General features: G+C 38.8%; 2 protein-coding genes across 2 annotated transcripts in view; one reads left to right on the top strand and one right to left on the bottom strand.

Moving 5' to 3' along the window:
* The first annotated feature begins 2,235 nt into the window (after positions 1–2,235).
* On the top strand, positions 2,236–3,487 carry snRNP-U1-C (small ribonucleoprotein particle U1 subunit C). The gene has a single exon (XM_028318135.1). It carries the CDS (start codon positions 2,371–2,373, stop codon positions 2,860–2,862), a length of 492 nt encoding a protein of 163 aa, XP_028173936.1. The 5' UTR covers positions 2,236–2,370; the 3' UTR covers positions 2,863–3,487.
* Positions 3,488–5,329: 1,842 nt separating this feature from the next.
* The window catches only part of gukh (NHS actin remodeling regulator GUK-holder), a 76,800-nt gene continuing 60,410 nt past the window's right edge, over positions 5,330–21,719 (bottom strand). Inside the window, exons 2-7 of the mRNA XM_028317582.1 lie at positions 14,856–14,946; positions 14,287–14,464; positions 13,774–13,976; positions 13,099–13,299; positions 10,066–12,638; positions 5,330–7,227 (exon numbers count right to left, since the gene is read on the bottom strand). Of these exons, the coding sequence (XP_028173383.1) occupies positions 5,714–7,227; positions 10,066–12,638; positions 13,099–13,299; positions 13,774–13,976; positions 14,287–14,464; positions 14,856–14,946 (4,760 nt within the window). The 3' untranslated portion in view covers positions 5,330–5,713. The remainder of the gene's footprint in view (positions 7,228–10,065; positions 12,639–13,098; positions 13,300–13,773; positions 13,977–14,286; positions 14,465–14,855; positions 14,947–21,719) is intronic.

The following is a 21,719-nucleotide window of genomic DNA, read 5'->3' as shown; positions in this document are numbered from 1 at the left end:
TGTTGCCATTAAAAGAAATTAGTACCATTAGTATTCCGCAACATGGCGAGGGCTTTTATGTTCCTGGTCGGGCTATAGCCGCTCCTCATTTGGTTTTCTACCATTATAATAATAAAAACTCTTTTTAGAAAAATAAATGCAACCCCTTAAACATCTAACAACTAAAATTGTTATTAGTTAAGCAGAATATCTCATTCGCTCTTTATTTTCCCCATAAACGGGGTCAAATCTATCAACTGGCAGCCCTACAAAAGACAAGAAAAAAAAAAGCTCGTGACGTCGACATAAAATGCATTAAGCAGCATGGTGTTTTGACCTTAGCCTGTTCCAGAAGGAACGAATGGACCAGTGTGCTTCAAATACGCACCATTGAAGCCATTATTTAATACAGAATAATATTAATAACCAAAAAAAAAAAACAACATGACATTGGCGAAATCATGATTCTCAAAACCAAGCCGTCGCGTTGCCAAAATAAAAAAAGGAGAAAATACCAACATAATAAAATGAAAACTTTTCTGGCCGACCAGAGATTATAAAACTAATAGTGCTGACCTGCTGACTATTATCATATTTTATTTAATTTTGCATTTTTTAATACAAATTTAAAGGCACTGGGTCTCTATCAGAAGGAACTCTAGGGGTGGAATCTCCATAGGCGTGGGTTAACGGGCAAGGAGATAATATCTTGGATGGTTGACAATCACTTTTCCTACAATTTAACGTTCCACCAAACTCAACACGCTCTCAAAGATAACCTCGTAGCCGCTTGCTCACACTTGACATGACACAACTAATTGACAGTTATCTTTTTCTGCGCATCACTCGGGTGTTACGTTTAGGAACACAGATATGGATAGATGCAGCATGTGTCAAAAATTGTATGAAGCCGAGCGTGCCACTTTTTAAACGTCATTAGTGTCATTTTAGCGAATTTTAGTGATTGCCGCAACGTAAAAGTAATCGTATCATCGTACTGCGTTTGCAAAGTCATCGAATGATATCGTGTGACTCGATTAAAAAATTAATTAATTCCGATAAATCTGATAATTTGTTAAATACAAAACCAAAAACATCTTTATTTAACTTTTTAAAATAAATTAATTCTTACAAATCGTCAAATCTCGTTATTTTTTTTTCCCCTTCTAGCGTTTTAAGACATTTTGTCAAGTGCATGAATACATGGATCAGTGTCTGTCTTATTGTTATGAGTAAGTACGGTTCCTTGGGATCGGTATGAGTGCACCACATACAGGGACCATGGTTTTAACTCTTAATAATAGTACATCGCAGGATATGTATTAAAAACAATGCTACTTTATACTTCTTCTACTGCTACTTTATTTTAATTAATTATTTGTTACTTGTGCTGTTAATTACAATTCTCAATCCGTAAATAATTTCTTCTTTCTACCGTGTTCATACTACTGTCCTCGTAAAATCATCGTAACCGATTTTTGTAATCGGATTACATGAACATCACTCGACCATGTATGTCCATTTGGACATATCGGAATGGCACGCTTTGACGATCAACTTGCTGTATCTACTCTAATCCATATCTGTGTTTAGGAATCACAAACCTTCCGCTCTACAGATTTATACAGATAACATAATATTAAGATTGGTACTATTAATCATCCCAACTAATATTATAAATGCGAAAGTAACTCTGTCTGTCTGTCTGTCTGTCTGTCTGTCTGTCTGTCTGTCTGTTACGCTTTCCCGCTTAAACCTCGCAACCGATTTTGATGAAATTTGGCATAGATATAGTTTGAGTCCCGGGAAAGAACATAGGATAGTTTTTATCCCGGTTTTTGAAACAGGGACGCGCGCGATAAAGTTTTTCTGTGACAGACAAAATTCCACGCGGGCGAAGCCGCGGGCGGAAAGCTAGTCAATAATAATTTGCAGCATCTGTGTCCGGCGCCGACAAATTAAATAAACCTTGGAACTAAATAAAAAGGAAGGTCTTTAACTTCATTACCGAAATACGAAATTAATTTTTCTAGTGCATTTACAGGTAAATAAACAAGAGATTGAAAGAAAGAGGTCCTTTTTAAACCTATAAAAATCATAACCAAGCGAGAGTATTTTTACAATTTTGCCATTTTGGATACCGAGTGCTCATTCTCAATGAAATATAAGGTCTTTGTATGTATGGACCACTATTGCCAACATAATCATAAAACACCACATTAAATACCACAGATATAAACACACTTTCATCTGTCACTGTGTGTCACATCAGTCACTCACTGTCTTCTCTTGTGTGCACATACTTTCTAATCTGTGCTTGTGTGCGGCAAGCGAATCATCAAGAACGTGTTTTCAAGCATTTTCGTGAAATTCTAGGATTGTAAAATAAAAATGCCAAAGTACTATTGTGATTATTGTGACACATATCTAACGCACGATTCACCTAGCGTTAGAAAAACTCATTGTACAGGAAGAAAACATAAAGACAACGTGAAGTTTTACTATCAAAAGTGGATGGAGGAGCAAGCACAACATCTCATCGACGCTACCACAGCAGCGTTCAAAGCGGGCAAAATTGCTCAAAACCCGTTCGGAACTAAGGGAGCAGCTATACCTCCACCTTGGGATCCTTCTGTGATGGGTCCTGGTGGTCCCAGGCCGCCTGTTCCTGCGCCGGGAGGCCCACCGGGCATGTTACCACCGCCTGCTATGGGCCCAGGAGGACCGATGGCTCCACCGATGATGATGGGGCCTCATGGACCTATGCCGCCAATGATGGGAATGAGACCAATGATGGGACCTATGATGGGGCCGATGGGCCCCATGGGACCTATGGGTCAGATGAGACCACCTCTAATGAATGGACCTCCTATGAACAAATAGTGAAAGTGTGTGAAATTGTGTTCTGTACTATGGTAAAAAAATACCATGTCATGTTTGAGAAATACCACATTCAATGGTAATTAACATAGTCAGGTCTACTATTTGTGTTATTTTGTTAAAATATCTTGAATACTGGATTTGACTAAGTTAAAATATATTGTCATTATAGTTGTAATGGTACCTAATTAATTTTATTATACTTTAAGATCACTCCTGTCAGATTATTAAATGAAGTTGTGTTCTCCGGAATTGATATTAGTTTGATGATTTATATAAAAAATACTTAACCTCTCAGCCCCCAAGCGGTAGCCGGCTACCACGTAACAATTGATTATCTATTTTGTCTGGATTCATGGAGCTTGAAGGATTAAGAGAAGTAAAGTGTAACAAATTTTTCATTTTGTTTTGTTGTGTCAACCTGTGGAATATCAATTTACTGCAAGTATTGATGGTGTTAGACTGACAAATTAGTTTTGTAAGACGTTGAAATCACCATATTCGTTGTTAATAGNCATCGTCACATGCCGAATAATGTGGTCTTATTGTGTGATTGATTGATTATATATTTTTAGAATAAGGTAGTTTTACTAAGTAATGTAAAATAAATACATTTTTCTAAAATAAACTGTTTTTTTTATACAATACCCTATTAATTTTGTTAGTGTCCGCTCTTTATCAAGTCTTTTCATCTATTCGAGACTTTTCACACTACTTTTGATGAAATATGTTCTCAATGACACTGAGATAAGCACTAGAACCACAAGAACTATAACAGTAATAGTAACTTAGTTGGTGCCAAAGGTGTGGGAGAGGCACTGGAGGGTGTTTTTGTATCGTCAAATGTCAGCGTGATATCTCAGGGGAATGGAAGTGTAGTTTTATTAAGTGTCTCTACAAGGTAAGTGGATCTCTGAGGAATCATAATTATAAAGGTTCGGCCAAACCAACGCGTGCAACGCGGCGATCCGCGTTGGTTTGGCCGAAGCTCATACAACACTTAAATTTCTCTGAAACCTTTTTTTCTTGTCACTTAAATTAATTATCTTTTGAAGCAGTAAGTAGTAGGTATATTCCCACTCCCTCAGATGTTTGATGTACCCTTCACTAGATCTGCTTCACACTCATTAGACTCACTTTGATTGCAGTAATAATTAATCTACTTGTATAAACATTTTGCACGCTATTTATTTCATTAGATACACAAAAGTTATTGGTTCTATCTACACATTTTGTTTAAAAATCTTATAAAAATACAATTTACGTCCCTTGAATATCCACAGGCGTTGGTTGTCGTGAATTTCCAGGGAGCACCGGAGATGCTATTGTGCGATCAGATAGCAATATGACTATGAGGTCTGCGACTAATACGAAGATTAACAACATAGGAAGCACTCCATTCAGTACCAGACCTGCTGCAGCAGGCCGATCGTTATTCAGCTGGCGTCGAAGCTCTCTGAAGACTACTATAGACAGGTACATGTGGAGAGCTGAGCAGGTTAACAGTGCATAGGTTTGTAAAAATTTCGAGGCAAACTTTTGACGCACGGCTCCTACAACGAAGATGCCGACGAAAATGTACGTAGTGAAGATTGCTATAGGCGATATAATCGCGTGTGACATCCCCATTGTAGGCGTCGCTCTCTCGTTGATCAAGTCTGCAGTAGTCAATACCAGGGTGAGGATTCGGAGCTTCAGTGAGCAGCGTTTGGTGCTCATTGAGGTCTCGCTTGAGTCTGAGGCTGAGGTGCACTTCATTTCGTATTTTTTTTATTCAGTAAATCAGCAAACATGATAACTCTTCGGAAACTTGTACAAAATGTAAACATATTCATACCTATTTACCTACAATGTGGTGGTGAATGTCATAGAAGTTATGACAGAAGTTAAGATGACGTCGTGACATTTATTTACATAGACTTCAAGCATTTTGCTTTTGATCATTGTGAAGAAACCTACATTTTGTGTGACCTACACAGACGCCCGTATTCACAAACATTACTGAGGTCAGCGCGTGGACGCACAGGGTCATACACGAACCAATCACAGAGCTCTATTCAACGCTGTGCGTTCGATTTGCTGCTTCACTTAAGCAAGCATCGTTTGTGAATACGGGAGTGAGAATCAAACCCAAGCATTACCTACTTTGTAGTCGAAGCTGAAGACTGCACTGGACCATGAAGTCCGAGCATGGATCAAGCCACCAAGCTATTGACTGGCTAATTACTCGAGTTAACATTAGCAGCCATTAGTGACAAGTGCGTAGTGATAGGTAGCCAGGCGGACTTAGTACAAGCCCTTGCCGAGCAGAAAATTTTGCCCCCACTAGGAATCGAACCCGGGACGTCTGGGTCTGAAGCAGGTGGTCTTCCCACTAGACTACAGAGACTAGACATTGTGACATTGGAAGCTTTTGACTATTTGGTGTTAATTATCGAAGCTACGGGTTGATAATAACAAAACGTAGCTTATTATTCAACACATTTAATTAAAATTGTATTCCGAATAACTTAAAAACTTTGAAAAAGTCCAAAACACTACTTACATAGTACCTATCATGTACTCAATAAATACTTACTCACTAGTTTATAACCATGACGTTGTACATTATTTTAATATCAATTACACAAACAAAATTGGCCCCATTAGAGCATTAAAATGATTTTGAGCTGATTGCCATTCTTTTCAATAGTTCAATCAATCACTGGTCTTGAATACGCCACTGGTGCCTTCAAAAATGGCACATCAAGCAAGAAAAGACTAGATTAAAGCTTCTATCAATTTCATTGCCATATTAACGAAATCCTCGAGCGTCAAAAATTTAAAGCACCGACTTCTTAATTCATGGAAATCATCATAATGCCGTTTCTAAAGTGGTAGGAGAAGTCTTCCCCCTTTCCGGAGAAGTCTTGCTCCTGGAGCTCGCTGCCGACGGACCCGCCGTCGTGGGACTCTTGAAGGAAGTAAACTTAGGAGGCGACGATTCAGGAGACCTATTAAAGAATTCTGCTCGTTTCGCTTGCATTATTTCCGACCTAGACAAACCATGGGCTTTTGCAAATTCTGCATTCAACGGAAACACGCCGTGGTCAATAGATTCGGCGAAATCGTTTTCAACTTCATAAGCATTTTCGTTTATTGGTATAAGATTCCTTCGCGCTCCAAAGTGTTGATTTGTAACTATAGGAACTGTTTTTGGCGGTGGGTTAGGAGAAACATCGTGTCTTTCACCAGAACTATTCGAGTTCTCATCTTCGTTGTTCGCTTCGGGTATTGGAGTGGATAGAACGTCGGATCGGGGACTTGAAAACCTCCATTGGGATTTGGGAGATAGCAAAATTTTTGGAGTATTTTTATGTTCTTTTATTAAGGCACCTGTTCTCCCAGGAGAAGCTGGTTGTTGATTAGTTTTAATCACTTTTCTATGGCTATAAGTTTTCGGAGACCCACTGAGATCAAGGATGTTAATTTGTGATCTATTAGTAGATGGTTGTGCTGAAGGTGGTTGAGCTTTTTCTTTGGATAGTTTTAATTGTTCAACTGCTGATAATTTGTTAGATTTAGTTTGAGGATTCAATGTGTTTAGTTTCACACTGTGTTGCAAGAGCAGTTTTTTGAAATCTAGTCTCGAAGTTTGCGGTATAGGTCCATACCTATCTGCGCAAGTAGATTCTTGTTTTTGGACACCAAAGGTAGAGCCTATTGCAACGGGAGGAATTGAATATTTATCGGCCGGAGACCAACTCATTCTGCTACGCGGGTCTCCCAGGTACCCTGTTTCTGGATATCGTTGACTGCCTTTACTATACAGAGATGTCTCGGAACTCACTGGAGACAAACTGATAGTAGATAACGCAGGCGACTCTGCTCTATCTGTGGCGTCTTTGATGTTGAGTTTCTTCTTGCTCTTATGTATAACAGCATAAAGCTCTTCGTTGGTCATGGTAGATTTAACAGGTGAAAGCAGTTTTGAGCTAAAATCGATAACGTTTTCCTTGTTCGAAGGCGTCGATGATTTGAAAGTGCCCGTAGTTCGTGGATCGATGGGTGATATTCGTATGGATTCATCGTTCGTTGTGGTCGGGGGAATTCTTTGTTCTGGGTGTATTTGTCGGGGAGGTGGGAAATTGAATCTTGATGCGTTTGGTTCTAGGGTGTTTCTTTTGGGTAGCGTCCAGAATTTGGGTTGTTCTGGAGGGTTAGTGGTGGCTTCATAGTTGACGACGCCGTGCCTGCCTCGGAGGTGGGCGGTGTGGTGGCGGTGCAAGGTGGGGTTGAGTGCATTCAAGTCGACTGTTGGACCCTTCTCTTGGACTACGCTTTGCGGTATATTCAAGTAGGGCTTGTCAGCACTGGAATGTCGATAGTCTGAAAAATATAAACAAAGTAAAATAAAATTTTCTGCCTTAGAAGACTACCTTAAATATAACACCTATGAATATAATATTTTGCAACTAAGCTTTTAACGGAATACTCAATATACTTGTATAGCTTTATACTAAAACATAATACATTAAACAGATAGATAGACAGTACATAATAGTTCGAATATGTCTCAAAAACGCAATTCCAATATTTTCTCAAAACTGTGTCTCTAGGAAAGAAAGAGTTTAAAACTTAAAATAGACTTTAAAATACTGGAATTGCACAGGCAAAGTAACTCGTCGCATGCTAAAAATACAACCAACCATTTGTGATCCAAGCAAAGTAACTAGAGCAGATACTAACAATACAGCTACATCCGAAGTTATACCTACTTTCAATAATAGAAATCTGTCTTCACTAAACTTGGTTCACAATGGTTGGGTCTTATAAAAATAAGATTGTTTGCCTTCGAACTACGGTATACGAATACGTAATAATATAATACATAACACAATACAAAATGGCACCAATCCCAAAAGCTTAGAGATAACACAAATAACAAACAAAAGTGGCATTTAAATATCAATCACAATATAAGTGCATGGTATTATATTCATTGACGTCAACATAATTGCAACTGGTGATTTTACAACTGATAAGTAAACGGTAAAAAAAAAGTTATGTTTGATTGTCTCCATTATTGTGCTTGTGTGGTGATTTTAGTGTGCTGGAGTTAATTTCCATATTAGTACTAAGATAGACTTTACGTACAAGCAAGCCTATACAAGAATTTGTTAGAAGTATTTTGGTATTTAATGCGAAGTTATAACAAAAAAAAAAGCTTTATTAGTATTACTAGTTAGTTCTCAAAAACGTTAGTAGTGTAAGTACTGGACAGGTAGATAACCAGGAATCTTAAGTTCTCGTGTCCAGAATAGAACTACCTGTCCTAACATAACATCTAAATAGTTCATGCTTAAAAAGCAACACAAAACTTTACCTTTCAACTTGATGTTAACATGTCGCTTTGAAGCATTCTCCTTCACTGTGCAAAGCGGTGTAAAATGAGTGCAATTAAGAGAAACTGTGAACCTCCAATCAGATACCTCTTTGAATTAGTGACTCAGTTGTTCCTGAGTGTCCACATTAGTTGTGTTATGGTGACCTTTTCGAGTCAACAACGAATTAGTTAGTTAAGTAATTTTATTTTTAACCCAGTGATATTGGTGACAGTATTTACATTGTGATGTTTACTTATTTATTTTTCTAATTATTAAGTTCTGTTACTTAAAGATTTCGAAAGGGCATACATATTCCCATTTAGACGCACCGTCTTGTTTTTCGGGCCGCTAAAGAGACGGACACTGTTCTTATTTATTCGTAACCGTCTAATGTGAAAAGTGTCATATAAATTGTACTGCCATTGGCATATACCGAGAAAATAGACGGTCCATCTAAGTAGGAATAGACCCTAGAGTTCTATCGAACAGAACTTAATTTTAACCAATGACCGCAGAGGCCAGTGCGCTGTGCTGAAATGAGTGAGGTGAGGGTGATAGATGAAGGAGTGATAACAAATGAAATAAGTGCGTTAATTCACAATAGTTGTATAATAACATTATTTACAAAACACATAGAGACACACAGAATAACACACCATGCACTTACATACGAAGAATGTGAACCACTCGTAAGCTGTGCACTCTGCGGTGAAGAAAGCCACCATGCATCGATTTCACAACAATAAAACATGTATAATGTATTAAATACTATCCACATTTCATAGAATACTGATACAAAATATTTATATACTTATCTAACAACTAAAATAGTAAACGAAAATTATAAAAAGCTATCACAGAAGTAACAATTTAGGGAAGACAAATTTAAAGGTACATTTTGTCAAAGGACGGAATTGATTAAGTAAAAAAAAATTCAAATAACACTACGTTCTAAAAATACCACAATAATATTTTATTTATAGTCGCGTTTACTAGTGAAGGTAACAAAATAGATCAAACTACCAGATTTCAGTTCCGTAATCAGACTCAGATATTGATAAGATTCTAGCTCTATGTTTCGAGCTATCGACAGGTACTGTGATTTTGGAAGGGGACAGGGGACAGCCAGGAGGGGAATGAAGTATACACAGGTCATCAGGATCAGAGTCAAGGATAGCAGTCAACATATCAAAAGAGGTATCCCGGGTATCAGGGATAGTCGCCACAGAGTGACGTTTGGGCAAAGGCGTAGTAAACGGACTAAGAGCCAATGCACTAAGTTTAGATTCAAACCTATCATCTAAGTATGGAGTATTATTAACACATTCACAATTATCTAAATCATTCATCACATCTCTATGGCTAAGTTTAGGCGATACAGTAGGCGGATAATTAATTTGTTCACGTAACAAATCGGCCGTTATTTCGGCCTGAATCATTTCTAAAGAGTCAACTTTCTTAGCGTTGCCCGTAAATGACTCTAGTTTGAGTAACTTCTTTATAGGCATTAATGGCGAATTGGCAAGTTTATAGCTATCACTACGCTTTACTTTATTATTTTGGCCCTTAATACTATCCTCATTACCATTAGGACTTGCAACTTCACCGTTACTTTCACCATTGAATTTATTGCTAAACATCTTCATGACTTCAGCAAGTTTACTGCCTGATTTGTCATTCAACTCAAATTGCCTCTTATTTTGCAGCATAGGTGTTTGAAAATTAGGAACGAATGGAGTGATATCTTCGTTAGGCGGGGGAGACTGATCGAAACTGTTTTGCAATTTACTTTTAATGAACATATTGTTCGTTACTAATTTCGGGCAAATTTTGTTCTTACCTGCTAAATCATCTTTCGTCGGTGACAAGCTGACACCCTCTGCATCGTGTATATTTACATATGCTCCAGTTCTAGTGATGGCTTCTACCACGCGGGGTAGATCTTGATTGGTTCTGGTTGTACTAGTTTTGTGTGTTGTTAGGACTGGCGAGTCGTTTAGTGGAGCAGCAGTTATGATAGTACTAGGCTTCGGTGCAGGTAAAGAAATGTATTCAGTTGTGATGGGGCCGTCTGGAACTACTGGCGCTTTGATAATCATCTTCCCCAGCTGCGGTGAAGTAGGCTTGCTTGTGACTGGCGGCGAAAGCGGTGGTTCATACGGGAAATCTGTTTCATCTGTGATTTTTACGACATCAGCCATTTCTGGCTGAATCACGGCTGTTCTTGGACTGATCTCTTGCACGAAAGGACCAGGCTCGAACGTAGTATGCGCTCCTTTTCTTCGTTTCAAAGTGTCTGATGAGTAAATAACTTGCCCTTGCGAGTCGAGAGTAACTTTGGCACCTTTTCTTTGAATTTCTTCTAAGGCAGGCGATGGTTTCTCGTCCATGTTTTGGTCTAAGAAATCTTTACTTACATTTAAATAGTGAGGCAGCTCATTAAGAGATACGTATTCAGTTTCTGGCTTCCCAGAGAGCACAGCCTGTAGATTTTTACCTACAATATCACTGTTTCCATATATGCCTCTATTGAGATTGGATTTTTGGTTGTTGTTTTTAACATCAGCTATTGTTACGTAATCACCAGTATCATACAGATCATCGTTTAGCTCAGGTTCTTTTGTAGTCGGCGACTTTTTATTAGATAGTTTGTGTGGCAGTACTCCTTTTAATTTGCACATTAAACTGTTGAATGGTTTCAAATTAATTTGCGACTGGGGTTTGCTGGCTTTGACGTTCTCTGAAGTCTTTGTTTCTTTTGTTTTTTCCTCGACAGGTAGCTCTAATTTAGGTCGTCCAATTTGTTTTTTATTAATACTTTCAATTTGCTTGTCTGTGTCTTGTTTTTTACCGGATTCTGATTTGCTACTGGCTTCACTTTCATCGTCGGAGTTTGTCGGCGTTATAACACAGAGAGAAGGTATTCTTGAACTATTGATGGTAGTTTTGTATCGAATTCTTTCTATTCTGTCAGTGCCTTCCAAGTCCGAAGACTCGGAGTAGTCTTGTTCGGAAAGGCTGTTCTTTCCATGGGCACTCGATACAGAATCTTCTATTGGGGAACTAGATGTATTATGCCCAGAATCTGGCGAACTCGTTCCTGTACTTTTCTTGGCACTTTCCAGTTCAGTTTCGGTGTGAATTTCTGCAACCGCAGTAATTTCTCTATGGTTACCTACGCTACTCGTAATAGTAATTGCTGATGTAGGCATATCACTGATTTCAGGTGAAGAATTGTTGCAAACTTGTTTATCTTTGTAAGCTCGAACTGGATTGTATCTCAGACTACTGAAGGGTGATTTGGCGAACGATGAATTGAAACTCCTATCTAAACTAGCGTTAGCACTTTGAATATTACCTCGACTGCGATTTATTTTAGTCAACGAACTTTTTCTTTCAGGTACCGTCGGGCCTATCACTAATGAGCGATCACTTCCAGCTGCCATCAACGTTGTACAAACAGTACCTGCGGAGCTTGTGGTCGTACTAGTCGAACCTTTGCCAAATAGTTCGTATTCATTTTCAGCAGTCATGTTTTGACTATTAGAAGAATTAGATAGAGCATTACTGGTATGCATTGGAGTACTAGGAGATATTTCTTCTTCTTTTAATGTTTTCAAGCCGGAATCCATATGGAATGATGTATAATATCCTTCAGTATCGCATGAGAATTCTGAACTGGTTTCGAGATCTTCGTGTAGGTCATGTATGATATCAGGAGTCAAAGTTCCCTCGCTAGTCACACTACCTGAACCAGACGTGTTGAGGAATCTTCGTCGGCTTATTATTGAACTGGGTGGGCCATGGCCGTGAATGTTTAGAGAATTATTAGACGTCCCAGCGGATGTTGTACTTTTAGGAGGCACTGTAGTTGTTGTTATTTCAGATCCGATGCTGGTTCTTCCAGACTCTGAACTGGCAGACCAATTGCCACTAGAAGAATGGGGTTCATCTTTACCGACACCCGACCGCCTCAGTCTCCGCTGAGCCGACGTAGCTCTAAGTTTAACACCTGTGTTTATTGTCGCTGTAGTTGGTACACTGGCAGGAACACCTATACTTTTCTCCGAGGAGGAGTAAGAAGCACATCTTTGATGCGTTCTCCTATCTTCTTCTCCTTGACGTTTCTTGCGCATAGTCACTGTTTCTTGAGTTTGACTTTCCTCTTGTCGCGGTGGGGACAGAGATTCCTTAGGTTTTTCAGTCCTCGAGTTGTCTTTAAAACTATCTCTACTGGCGCTCGGAGATCTCCCGATCATTTTTAACCTATTTTTGCCCCATTGTTTCAGACTGTTGAAGTGTCCTTTCTTCGCGACCGGATCGATAGGGCTTTTCTTAAGTAAGTCACTAGATCGCGACCTGATGACAGGGCTATCTTCGATTTCTTCTGAAGCCACAGCGTTGGGTGTATCACTATGATAGAACAAACCAAGCAAAGCATTAGTCACACGCTAAATGCCTATGTTTGAAAAATCTTTGAATAGCGCCGCTTTGTCTCGTAACAACGGCACTATTCAAAGATGTAATTAATCATGAAGCTAATGAACAAATGGCACTATTAGTGTTCAAGTGCACAAATGATTGGTTGTCTTTGTAACATTGATAGAGCAAAGAAACAACGACAGCCAATGTTAACATTATGTATTCACAGAAGCACGAGATATTAAATCGACAATTGTTAAAAATGTGCTGAAGATTTTAATTGAACTTTTAAGCTCCACACGTTACGGTGCCTAACGGTTGTTAACTGAATTGATGGGAGATTACATTATCTACGTTTGCAACGGAAACGGAGAAAGATAATAAAGGTGATAATTGGTACGTGATAATGTAATCTGGATGAGTGAGTGTACGGTGCAAACTAGAAGCTTACCCAGCTATAGCCTCTCTAAGCTCTTTCTGATCAGTGCCCGATATGGTGTTTCGTCTTTTACCGCGGGGTTTTCGGGTGCGCGTGCGCCGCTTGACTGTGTCGGTCTCGCCGATACTCTCTATGTGGAGCGACTTTCGGGAGCTGCACATTCTTTCGAAGAATTTTCCCGAGGTGTCGATCGCAACAAGTTCCGGGGGAAATCTGCGGAGAAAAGTCATATTGATAAGTAATACAAGTATAAGACAGGTATGAATGATGTTTACTTATAATGTAAAGCACCTTGATTAACTGACTGCAAAAGCTGTTCGACAGCTTGGTAAACTAGAAGTGATATGCTTGCATATAAAGTACATACTTCTAATGTTTACCTAACTAGAATAAGTTAGAGAAAATAATAGGTTAACTTGTACGCGTTGATTTGGAGCAGTTCACTCACTAAATGTGAACTGTGGGTTCCCTTCGTCACTGTAGTTTGCTTCGTTAAAATAGTCTGCTAGACTAAAGACCGAGGTATTTATTTGGGTAGATGGTCTAGGACGAGTCAAATTACTTTGAGAAAATTAATTCAAGTGACAGAGTTGGTCAGCTAATAGCAGAAATACTTCTTTTCAGATTTGCATTTGAGGAGGTGGAGCTAGGAGAGAAAAAAAAAATAAGACAAGGAAGATAACTTACTTAGAGGCGATGACCCGCAGCTGTTCATCAGGACTTGGCAGCCGGTGGTCGATGGGCTCATCGTCCCCGGACCCGCACTCGGACAGCTCGTCCGGCGTCAGCGTGACGCAGCTCGCGATCCGAATCGACGCGTCCGGCAACACCGTGACGTCGCCCACCGCCTCTTTTGACGTCCATTTCCGCAACTGCTCTACGACCGATGGCTGAAAATTAATTAATCAGGTCACACCAGTTAACTTTTAATCTGATACGTTACTGGAATCAATTATGTATTCTGATGGGAGATAAATTACAGCGCAATAATGAACGTTCATTAAATTACCACCCAGCGGAGTTGAGTGGAGGGGACGAGCTTTTGTATTTTAGCCATTATTCCACTCACTACTAGGGTTCTCCACAAATCTATATTATCGTAAGCAATATGATGTTCAGTAGCTATTAGTTACATGAGAACATATTATTCAACTTTGCGTGTACGTTTGTTACTGTCATTAGAAACATATTTCAACTCACAATGTGTGTTTCAATTTCGACGTCGACTTTCTGATAAATGCGCCTCCTCTTTGAACCAAGTACAGGTGTGCAGAGCAAGTATGGTGAGTGTTGGCAGTCCCTTCGCATCTGGTCCAGGGCGGATGCGGGGAGTCGGTCGGTGGTGGCTCTCTCATACAGGTTACGCAAACTCGCCGGCCTGGAATGTCAATCGTTATTGTTATCTTCATTGTTTCCATTCCAAAACTTCAACCTTCGTATAAATTTTGAAGACGCTGAACTTGTTCAAAGTTCGCAGCTCAAATATCTCGGAAGAAAAGTTGGGCTTCCTGTAAATGTAAGTATCATGTTACAGGCTAATGTATTTTTATAACCAGTTTGAATTTAATTTGGGTTCCGCAAAAAACGCATTAATAACGTTTTTGGAGCTTCGTGAATTCGTGATGCGAGCTTACTTTAGAACATTCTGAAAGGAAGAGGCCTTATTTATTTTCGACAGGTAGTCATTAGCATGTTGCAAGACTTGCGAGGTAGGAATTCCTTCAAGTTACATAAGACATATAATTTGAGAGGGCAGACGCCAGACATACCTGGTGTCGGGTGTAAACAGTCCCTTTTTGAGGGGGTTGATCGCCGTGTAGTGGACTTTGCGTGCAGCAAAGTCTGACAGGCTTCCCTCCGCTGTAACAAAAAGATAAACAAATAAGTTTCTTGGAAATCGAAGAAGCCATAATACCTGCTTATGCATTCAAGGTTAGTGAACATTATTTTGTAAAATATTTCTAACAGTATCATTTATTCTACAAGTGTGCTAAACTTAGCTTTGTGACAAACTTCGTTTTACAGTACTTATTATTATTCTGTGGTTTTACAGACAATTTGATTTACTTATAAAATAAGTTTTATTATCTGGTAGACCAGAAAAACAGAAAAAGTCCATAGTAGTAAAAATGGCAGAGAAACTACTTCTTGCTGCTGCTGGACTTAAGTTGAATTCAAGCAACGATCGTTAAGATTAACTCTCGATTCAGAATTCATTCATTCATACACGACTTGCATATTACGTACGAGTTTCATTACGAGGTATCGTTAAAAGTGAATTAGGTACAATACAATGCATGCGATCGAATTCTCCCCGCATAGATAGTCGACAATTAGTTCAAAAACACCGCCGTTCAATCGCAGGCAGACAAATACGAGTCATTACTCAGCAGTCCGCCCCCCAGGTTATCGCGATTTATAGCAACGGCCTACAAGATACTTCATTTCACCTTTCCTGATTACTACACTATTATACCAAAGCACGTTTCTCAACGTTAAATGTCACGGCCTTTCCGTACTGAAGTAATGGTATTTAACAGTTGCGCAGTAGGTACATGCACATGCAGTAACTGGGACTACCTACAGCATATACCGTAGATCTGCCATTAATATAATTACTAGCCAGCCACTCGTTTTTTGAGGTAAATTTTAAAGTCAGCAAAATACATTTTGGATCACATCCAAGCAAGAGATTTACCGTCAAGTCACGTAATTTTTTCACAGCTTTTTGCAAGGTATCGACCAAGTGAATATTCAATAAGAAATAAGTAAACTTTTTCTGAAACTGACATCCGTTCAGCAATGCTAATATAATGAGACGGGTGCGATTTACTCTCGCGTTTCAAAAGAGGCATATTTCAAACAAAGAGCTAGACGCAATCATGCATATGGATACAAAGAAAAGTACAGCACAAAACGAAGCGCCTTGAAGACATAGAGGAATGCAATAAAACCAATGAATGAATTTACATGCAACGCGAGCTGGGTCACAGGAGGTTCAAACCAATGCTTTCACTTTTGTAGATAGTAGAAATCGCGTCTGGAGCTCGGGAACATTAGGCTTGATTTACTCGAGTCATTATGTCTGAGGAACCACTTCGAGAAAACAACGCTGCTGGAACGGACATACCTAATGGATACGTGTACAAGGATGTTACCTACTAGCAGGCCCATTAGAATCGGAGATATATGTAGACATGTAACTATTCAGTTTATTCAACCACTAGCACCTTTTCCCTGAACTCTGTACGCGATCGAATGGACAACGAATGCCAATTTGTGAAACCAGTTTTACCGATAAATTGAAATGTAAATAAATCTGCAACTGTGTCCAATTAAAATAACGATAATGTTACTAAAACAGTTATAAACGATACAGTACAAAATACTACCCTGTAATTTATGGACTCAGCATTGAATCGTGTTTGGCGAGCGATCGTGACGTGTCGTGACTAAACCTATTTTGGATTCTAATTATCGGATGGAGGAAATAATAGCCAATATTAGCTGTATTTAGATAAATTGAGAGACAACAGAGCTATATCTCATGTCATCATTAATCTACCGACTTATGGACGTGTCATTATTTGAAGAAAGCTTGCGCGTGCTCTCGTAGATATTAGACTCGAAGGCTTAAAACTTGACTTTCATTAGGGCTACTAACAGTAAATCATATTAATGTGGCAACTACGAGCAGATACAAATTAAACAGTCGTGTGCTGTTGTGGCGTTATAGCTAATATACTAAACGTGTATAGAACATAGCATTTGAAACTAGCAATTCGAAGAGCGTGAGGAAACCTGAACTTTGACATAGCTCGCCGATCACACCCATAAATCTTTGCAACGCTTGAACATTGTCGCTGGGCTAAGATAAGAACTGTAATTAGAGAATACCCATAACTTTGATTGTGGCATTAGAATGCAATATCCAGAATACATAATGCAGTAACGTTTAAAACTTTCAAAGCCAAGAAACTCTTGTCTAATCTGTGTTAGTATGTAGAAAGGGCATTTACATTGGTCAGTGCAACGGGTGCATTCCACGGCCGCCCGAGGTGCGGTGCAGGATGTAAATTTATTGTGGTAGGTATACATTTCTGCGGATGTGCGGTCGCATTCGTCGCTACACACGAACCATTCAGAAAAGTCCCTTTCAGCGCACATTTGCCGGATCGGAATTCAATATATTCTGAATCCGAAATTCGGCCGATTTGCAGAAAATATTTTACCTGGCACGCTCACTTGACTCTTTCTTGATCATCGCAAAACCAGCTTAATCCAAAGCTTTTGTTTTTAAACAAAAATATCCTTTTATAACAAATAGTGTAGATTACCAGCTAACACCCATCCTTAAGGTCAAGGGAAGTCAAGACGCCGATAAACCGGGATGTGGATACAGTATTACCTATCTCAGAACGTATAGGCAATACCTACAATGTTATCTTTATAAACATGCCCACTCAATTATATTATGCTTCGTGTTATGCAGATTTAGATATCATTGTGACTGCAAAATCAACTCTCCTGAGAATTGGAGGCAGTGGCCGCCGCCCGCAGGAAACTAGTTCCTTATAAACAGATAGTGAGATTGAATAGTATTGGCAATAAGAAGTGCGCAAGTGGGCCCATTGTGAGCCGGCCTTGGCTCCCCGCGGACCAGCGCGCCGTGGGTGGCGGGGTTGATATAGGAACCCACGATCTTCGCGGTTCTCGTTCTGAACTTGTAACAGCCGAATTTGAATTTAGTAGATCCTTTAGCATGATACGGTTTCATAATGTTCCCGAGTGTGTTGAGTCATTCGGTTGCGTTGTTTGTTATTGTTATTACCAGGAAGACGAAGGCATTTGGGTTAGGAGATCTATAGCCTTGATTTTAATGTTCTATCAATATCGAGGCATCATTAAATGCGAGATCGAGCACCGAATAGTTTGGAGTGATTTACGAATGCTTTTAAAAGATTTGTATGGTTCACAATAAACAAAGGCACATCAATTGCGTCTAGATCACGATGTGGCGGCAACTGATACGTTGCAGATGTATGGCGTGCGTAGATCTGGCCGTAGCTATAGCTCCAGGCAAGGCCCTGCGAGGTCACGACGCGAAGGTCTCGCAAGGGCGAGCATCAGTGTGTGGAACAGGTTCCAATACTATTACAGTAACAACGCGAGATACGTGCTCAAAATGGTTTTCAGGAATAACTGATGACATTACGTTCGGGAATTATGCGTTGTTGTGACTGATATTGATAGAGAAGTAATTTCTTTTGTCATTGGTGACTATCTTAATTAAAGGATTGTTTACAACGTGAAAGGAAGACTTTTTGTTTTTATCACATGTTGTAAAAACACAAAGTCTATTTGAGTTCGTCTAGAATCAAAAGGCCGCGATAAGACTCCTTTAGGAAAATATGTCATTCAATTCTGAAGGAGATAAGAAGCCGAACTAAAAGAAAGTAATTCGCACGCAATCGGCCGTAACAATTTATCGGCTAAGAACTTGTGAAAAGACTTGAGGCCCAGCAAAACGAGGTTACTTCATCCATAACTTCGACGAAGAAGGATTTACGGGGAAAAGATGTCGCTACTCGCTCAATTATAGGCATCCCCATAATTGAACGATGGGAAATAAGTTTGCGTGAAATCTCATATCCAAAATGATGGTGGAATTCCAAAGGCCGGCGATGCAGGTATAAATAACTAATTTTGTGTCTATTTCAGTTTTATCGGAAGCAATTAGCATGACAGGTAGGAAGCATTACGTTGAATACTGCCTTTTATTTCAATATTGTGTTAGTTACGTCATTGTCTTGTTTATTTAGATGAGCTTTGTAAGCGGTATTATGCCTCGGTATTATATTATTTATTTTAACAGCCCTTCCATTAAACTTTTTATTTCTGGCCACATTTTTTCACCGATCCTTACTTATAGACAAACATGAGCATTTATTGATTTTTACTTTTATCAAATTGGATTTGAGTATACTTTAGCTACTTATTTCAAGAGCACCAGTAACTTAATACGATAAGAGGGATACCTTAAAGTTACTGATTTAAAGCGACATTAAATGCAGCCTGCAGTTTAATATTTAAGCCTGGGTGTGCGCGTGTCGGATTAACCACTATAATCTGGCATGGCTTCTTGAGAAACATTAAATTTTCATGGTGTGAGGGGATCGCCAACTTTTTTAGGGTTCCGTTGAGATAATCCAATCAAGTAGTTGTTTTTTCTTGTGAGCATCTATTAATATTTACGGAATAAGTACCTACTTATGAGAAAACTCGTCTATAGCAATCACGCCGAAAGGATGAGAAATAATTAAGTGATTGTTTCCTCAAGATTTTCCACCATGAACGTTTTTCCGAAATTAGAAAATTAATCAGACACAAAATTGCTAATAAACCTCATATAGACCATAAAATAGTCCTCCGATAGATAGACGTCGATCATAAAACACAGTCCTATGCATAGATAAGGAAAAGGGCGTGATCTGATCCCATGGGATACATCATAACATATTTCGGTAACAACTGAAGAGATCTTTTAGAATATAAACTGATGCTAAATACCCATTGCCAAGTTTTCTTCAAACTAGACTGAATTTTTCCTACCTATAGATACTTTTTCAGTATCCAAGCGTGCAGCTACTATTTCATTTTACTTCGCTACTGCAATTTTTATGCGGTGCACGATTGGTGCATTCGTTATGTTCTGATGATAGGACTGAAAGATTCATGGAACATTTGCAAGTAGAATTGATAGAAAGAGCAGTTTTAGGTTCACCATTCTTGCCACTACGAATACGTCACGACTTTCTATCATGAGTGACGTAGACCTCAGGGAATCTCAGAATAACTTAGGCTTATGTTGCTAGTGAGAATTGGTCTCTTATACTCGTATCTTGTCTAAAAATTATGTTTGGTGAATATTATGTAGAATACTTACATTACATACTTGTAACTATTCTGTAAGCAGTAGCTTACCAAAACGGTGTAATTTCTGTTTTAGTAAAATTATCAAATGTTATTTACGAATTCATATTGTGTATCATGTTTCCTCAAATGACTTCTAACCATTTAGTATGTGAATATAAGTTAAAGTTTAATAGCTCATATAAATTCAAATTAGGTACCAAATTAGGGTTTCAACGGATAATTTAATAACGCTTGGTCTATGTGGCCACAGATTTTGATAAAGACTATTAAAATTCTTTTATAATGATGGCGGCAGCTTCTGTTCAAGAACGATTTTTCTTAGTCAACTTATTTAAATAATTTTTAAGTTTTAATTTCAACGTCTTCTGTTAAAGTTTTAGTTTTAGATGGAGTAAGGGTAATTAATGCACTGTAGAGATTTAACTTTGGAAAATATAAGATTTAGAAACTCAAAACTGGAATATTATAATATATTAACATAGCTAACGGGAAGAATATAAGTAGGTACTTATTGAAAGCATTTAAAATAAACTTATTCTCATATTTTTATATGATTGAAGCCAGATCCAGTACCAAAACAAATTCCTTATTAATGTGACGCGAGACTTATTGCTAAGTTCTGTTATCCTTCAATTCATATGTGCAGACGCATTATACACAAAATGAATCACCGGGGTTTGCCGCGTATTTTGGGACCGTCTGCACCCGTATGCGCGTACAGACGTCCTAGGCATGTCCTACCCATTAGTATCATTGTAAATCTTTGTCTGCACTCAGACATCTAGACGAGTTATTTGCTCGCACCATTAATTTGAATGACCATCAATAACAGCCTCGGAATGTTATCTCGAAAGATTGATATCTTTAAAGTATTCCGACATTAATTACGAAAATCTAGTGCTGATTGATTTCAAGATAATGTTTTTAAAATAAACTGTCGCGACAAAGTTAACGCGATGCGGGTTAAATTTTTTATTTTTTTATAATAAATCTTTGGACAATTTCACACAGCGCCAGCTAGCTCCAAAGTAAGCAACTTAATGCTTGTGTTATGGGTGCTAGCTTAACGGATATACTAATTATATACTTTTTTTTTAAATACATAAATATTATACATAGTAACACCCAGACCCGTCACAGAAATTAAAATTCATCATTTCAATTTCTGCCCGGCCGGGACCTCTCGAACCCGGGACCTCTCGGCATAGTAGTCCGCTCTGAACCACTACACCAAACGGCCGACAATAATGACTGATAAAGATGTTAGCTTCTGAACATCTTGGCGACTTTGTTATCACTTTCTCTCTTTTGGTTTTAGCGCCTACCTAGAAGTTCTAGAGCTTCGTTATAAATTCGATATCGCGATTACTTTCCTAAGTTCTCTAACTAGTGACTTGGCGTAAACGATAGCTACGTCTAATGTCTAAAGCCAGCCACACAACCTGGCATCGCAGAGTAAATTTTACAGCAAGATGTTCAATCATTATATTTGAAAGAAATTAATAATGTTCTACGTCTTGCTTTATACATAACAGATTGGAACTGTCTTCCCTTCAATCGTCGAATCAGCAATGAATAATACACGCTGCGTATAAACATTCAAATGTTTAGCTGAAGGCGTAAACAGGGCGCTTCATGAATTGCTGTTATCAGCAGTATTAAGCGTTTCCTTTGCAGATGAGGACTGCATAAATATG

The sequence above is a fragment of the Ostrinia furnacalis genome, unplaced genomic scaffold (genome assembly GCF_004193835.3).
Source record: "Ostrinia furnacalis isolate ACB-3 unplaced genomic scaffold, ASM419383v2 OfSCF0389, whole genome shotgun sequence".
Lineage (NCBI taxonomy): Eukaryota > Metazoa > Arthropoda > Insecta > Lepidoptera > Crambidae > Ostrinia > Ostrinia furnacalis.
Note: the sequence above shows the minus strand (reverse complement) of the source record. Positions and strands in the feature narration are given on the sequence as shown.

Excerpts from the sequence above, each read along its gene's own strand:
- snRNP-U1-C (XM_028318135.1), top strand. The coding sequence starts at position 2,371 with ATGCCAAAGTACTATTGTGATTATTGTGACACATATCTAACGCACGAT.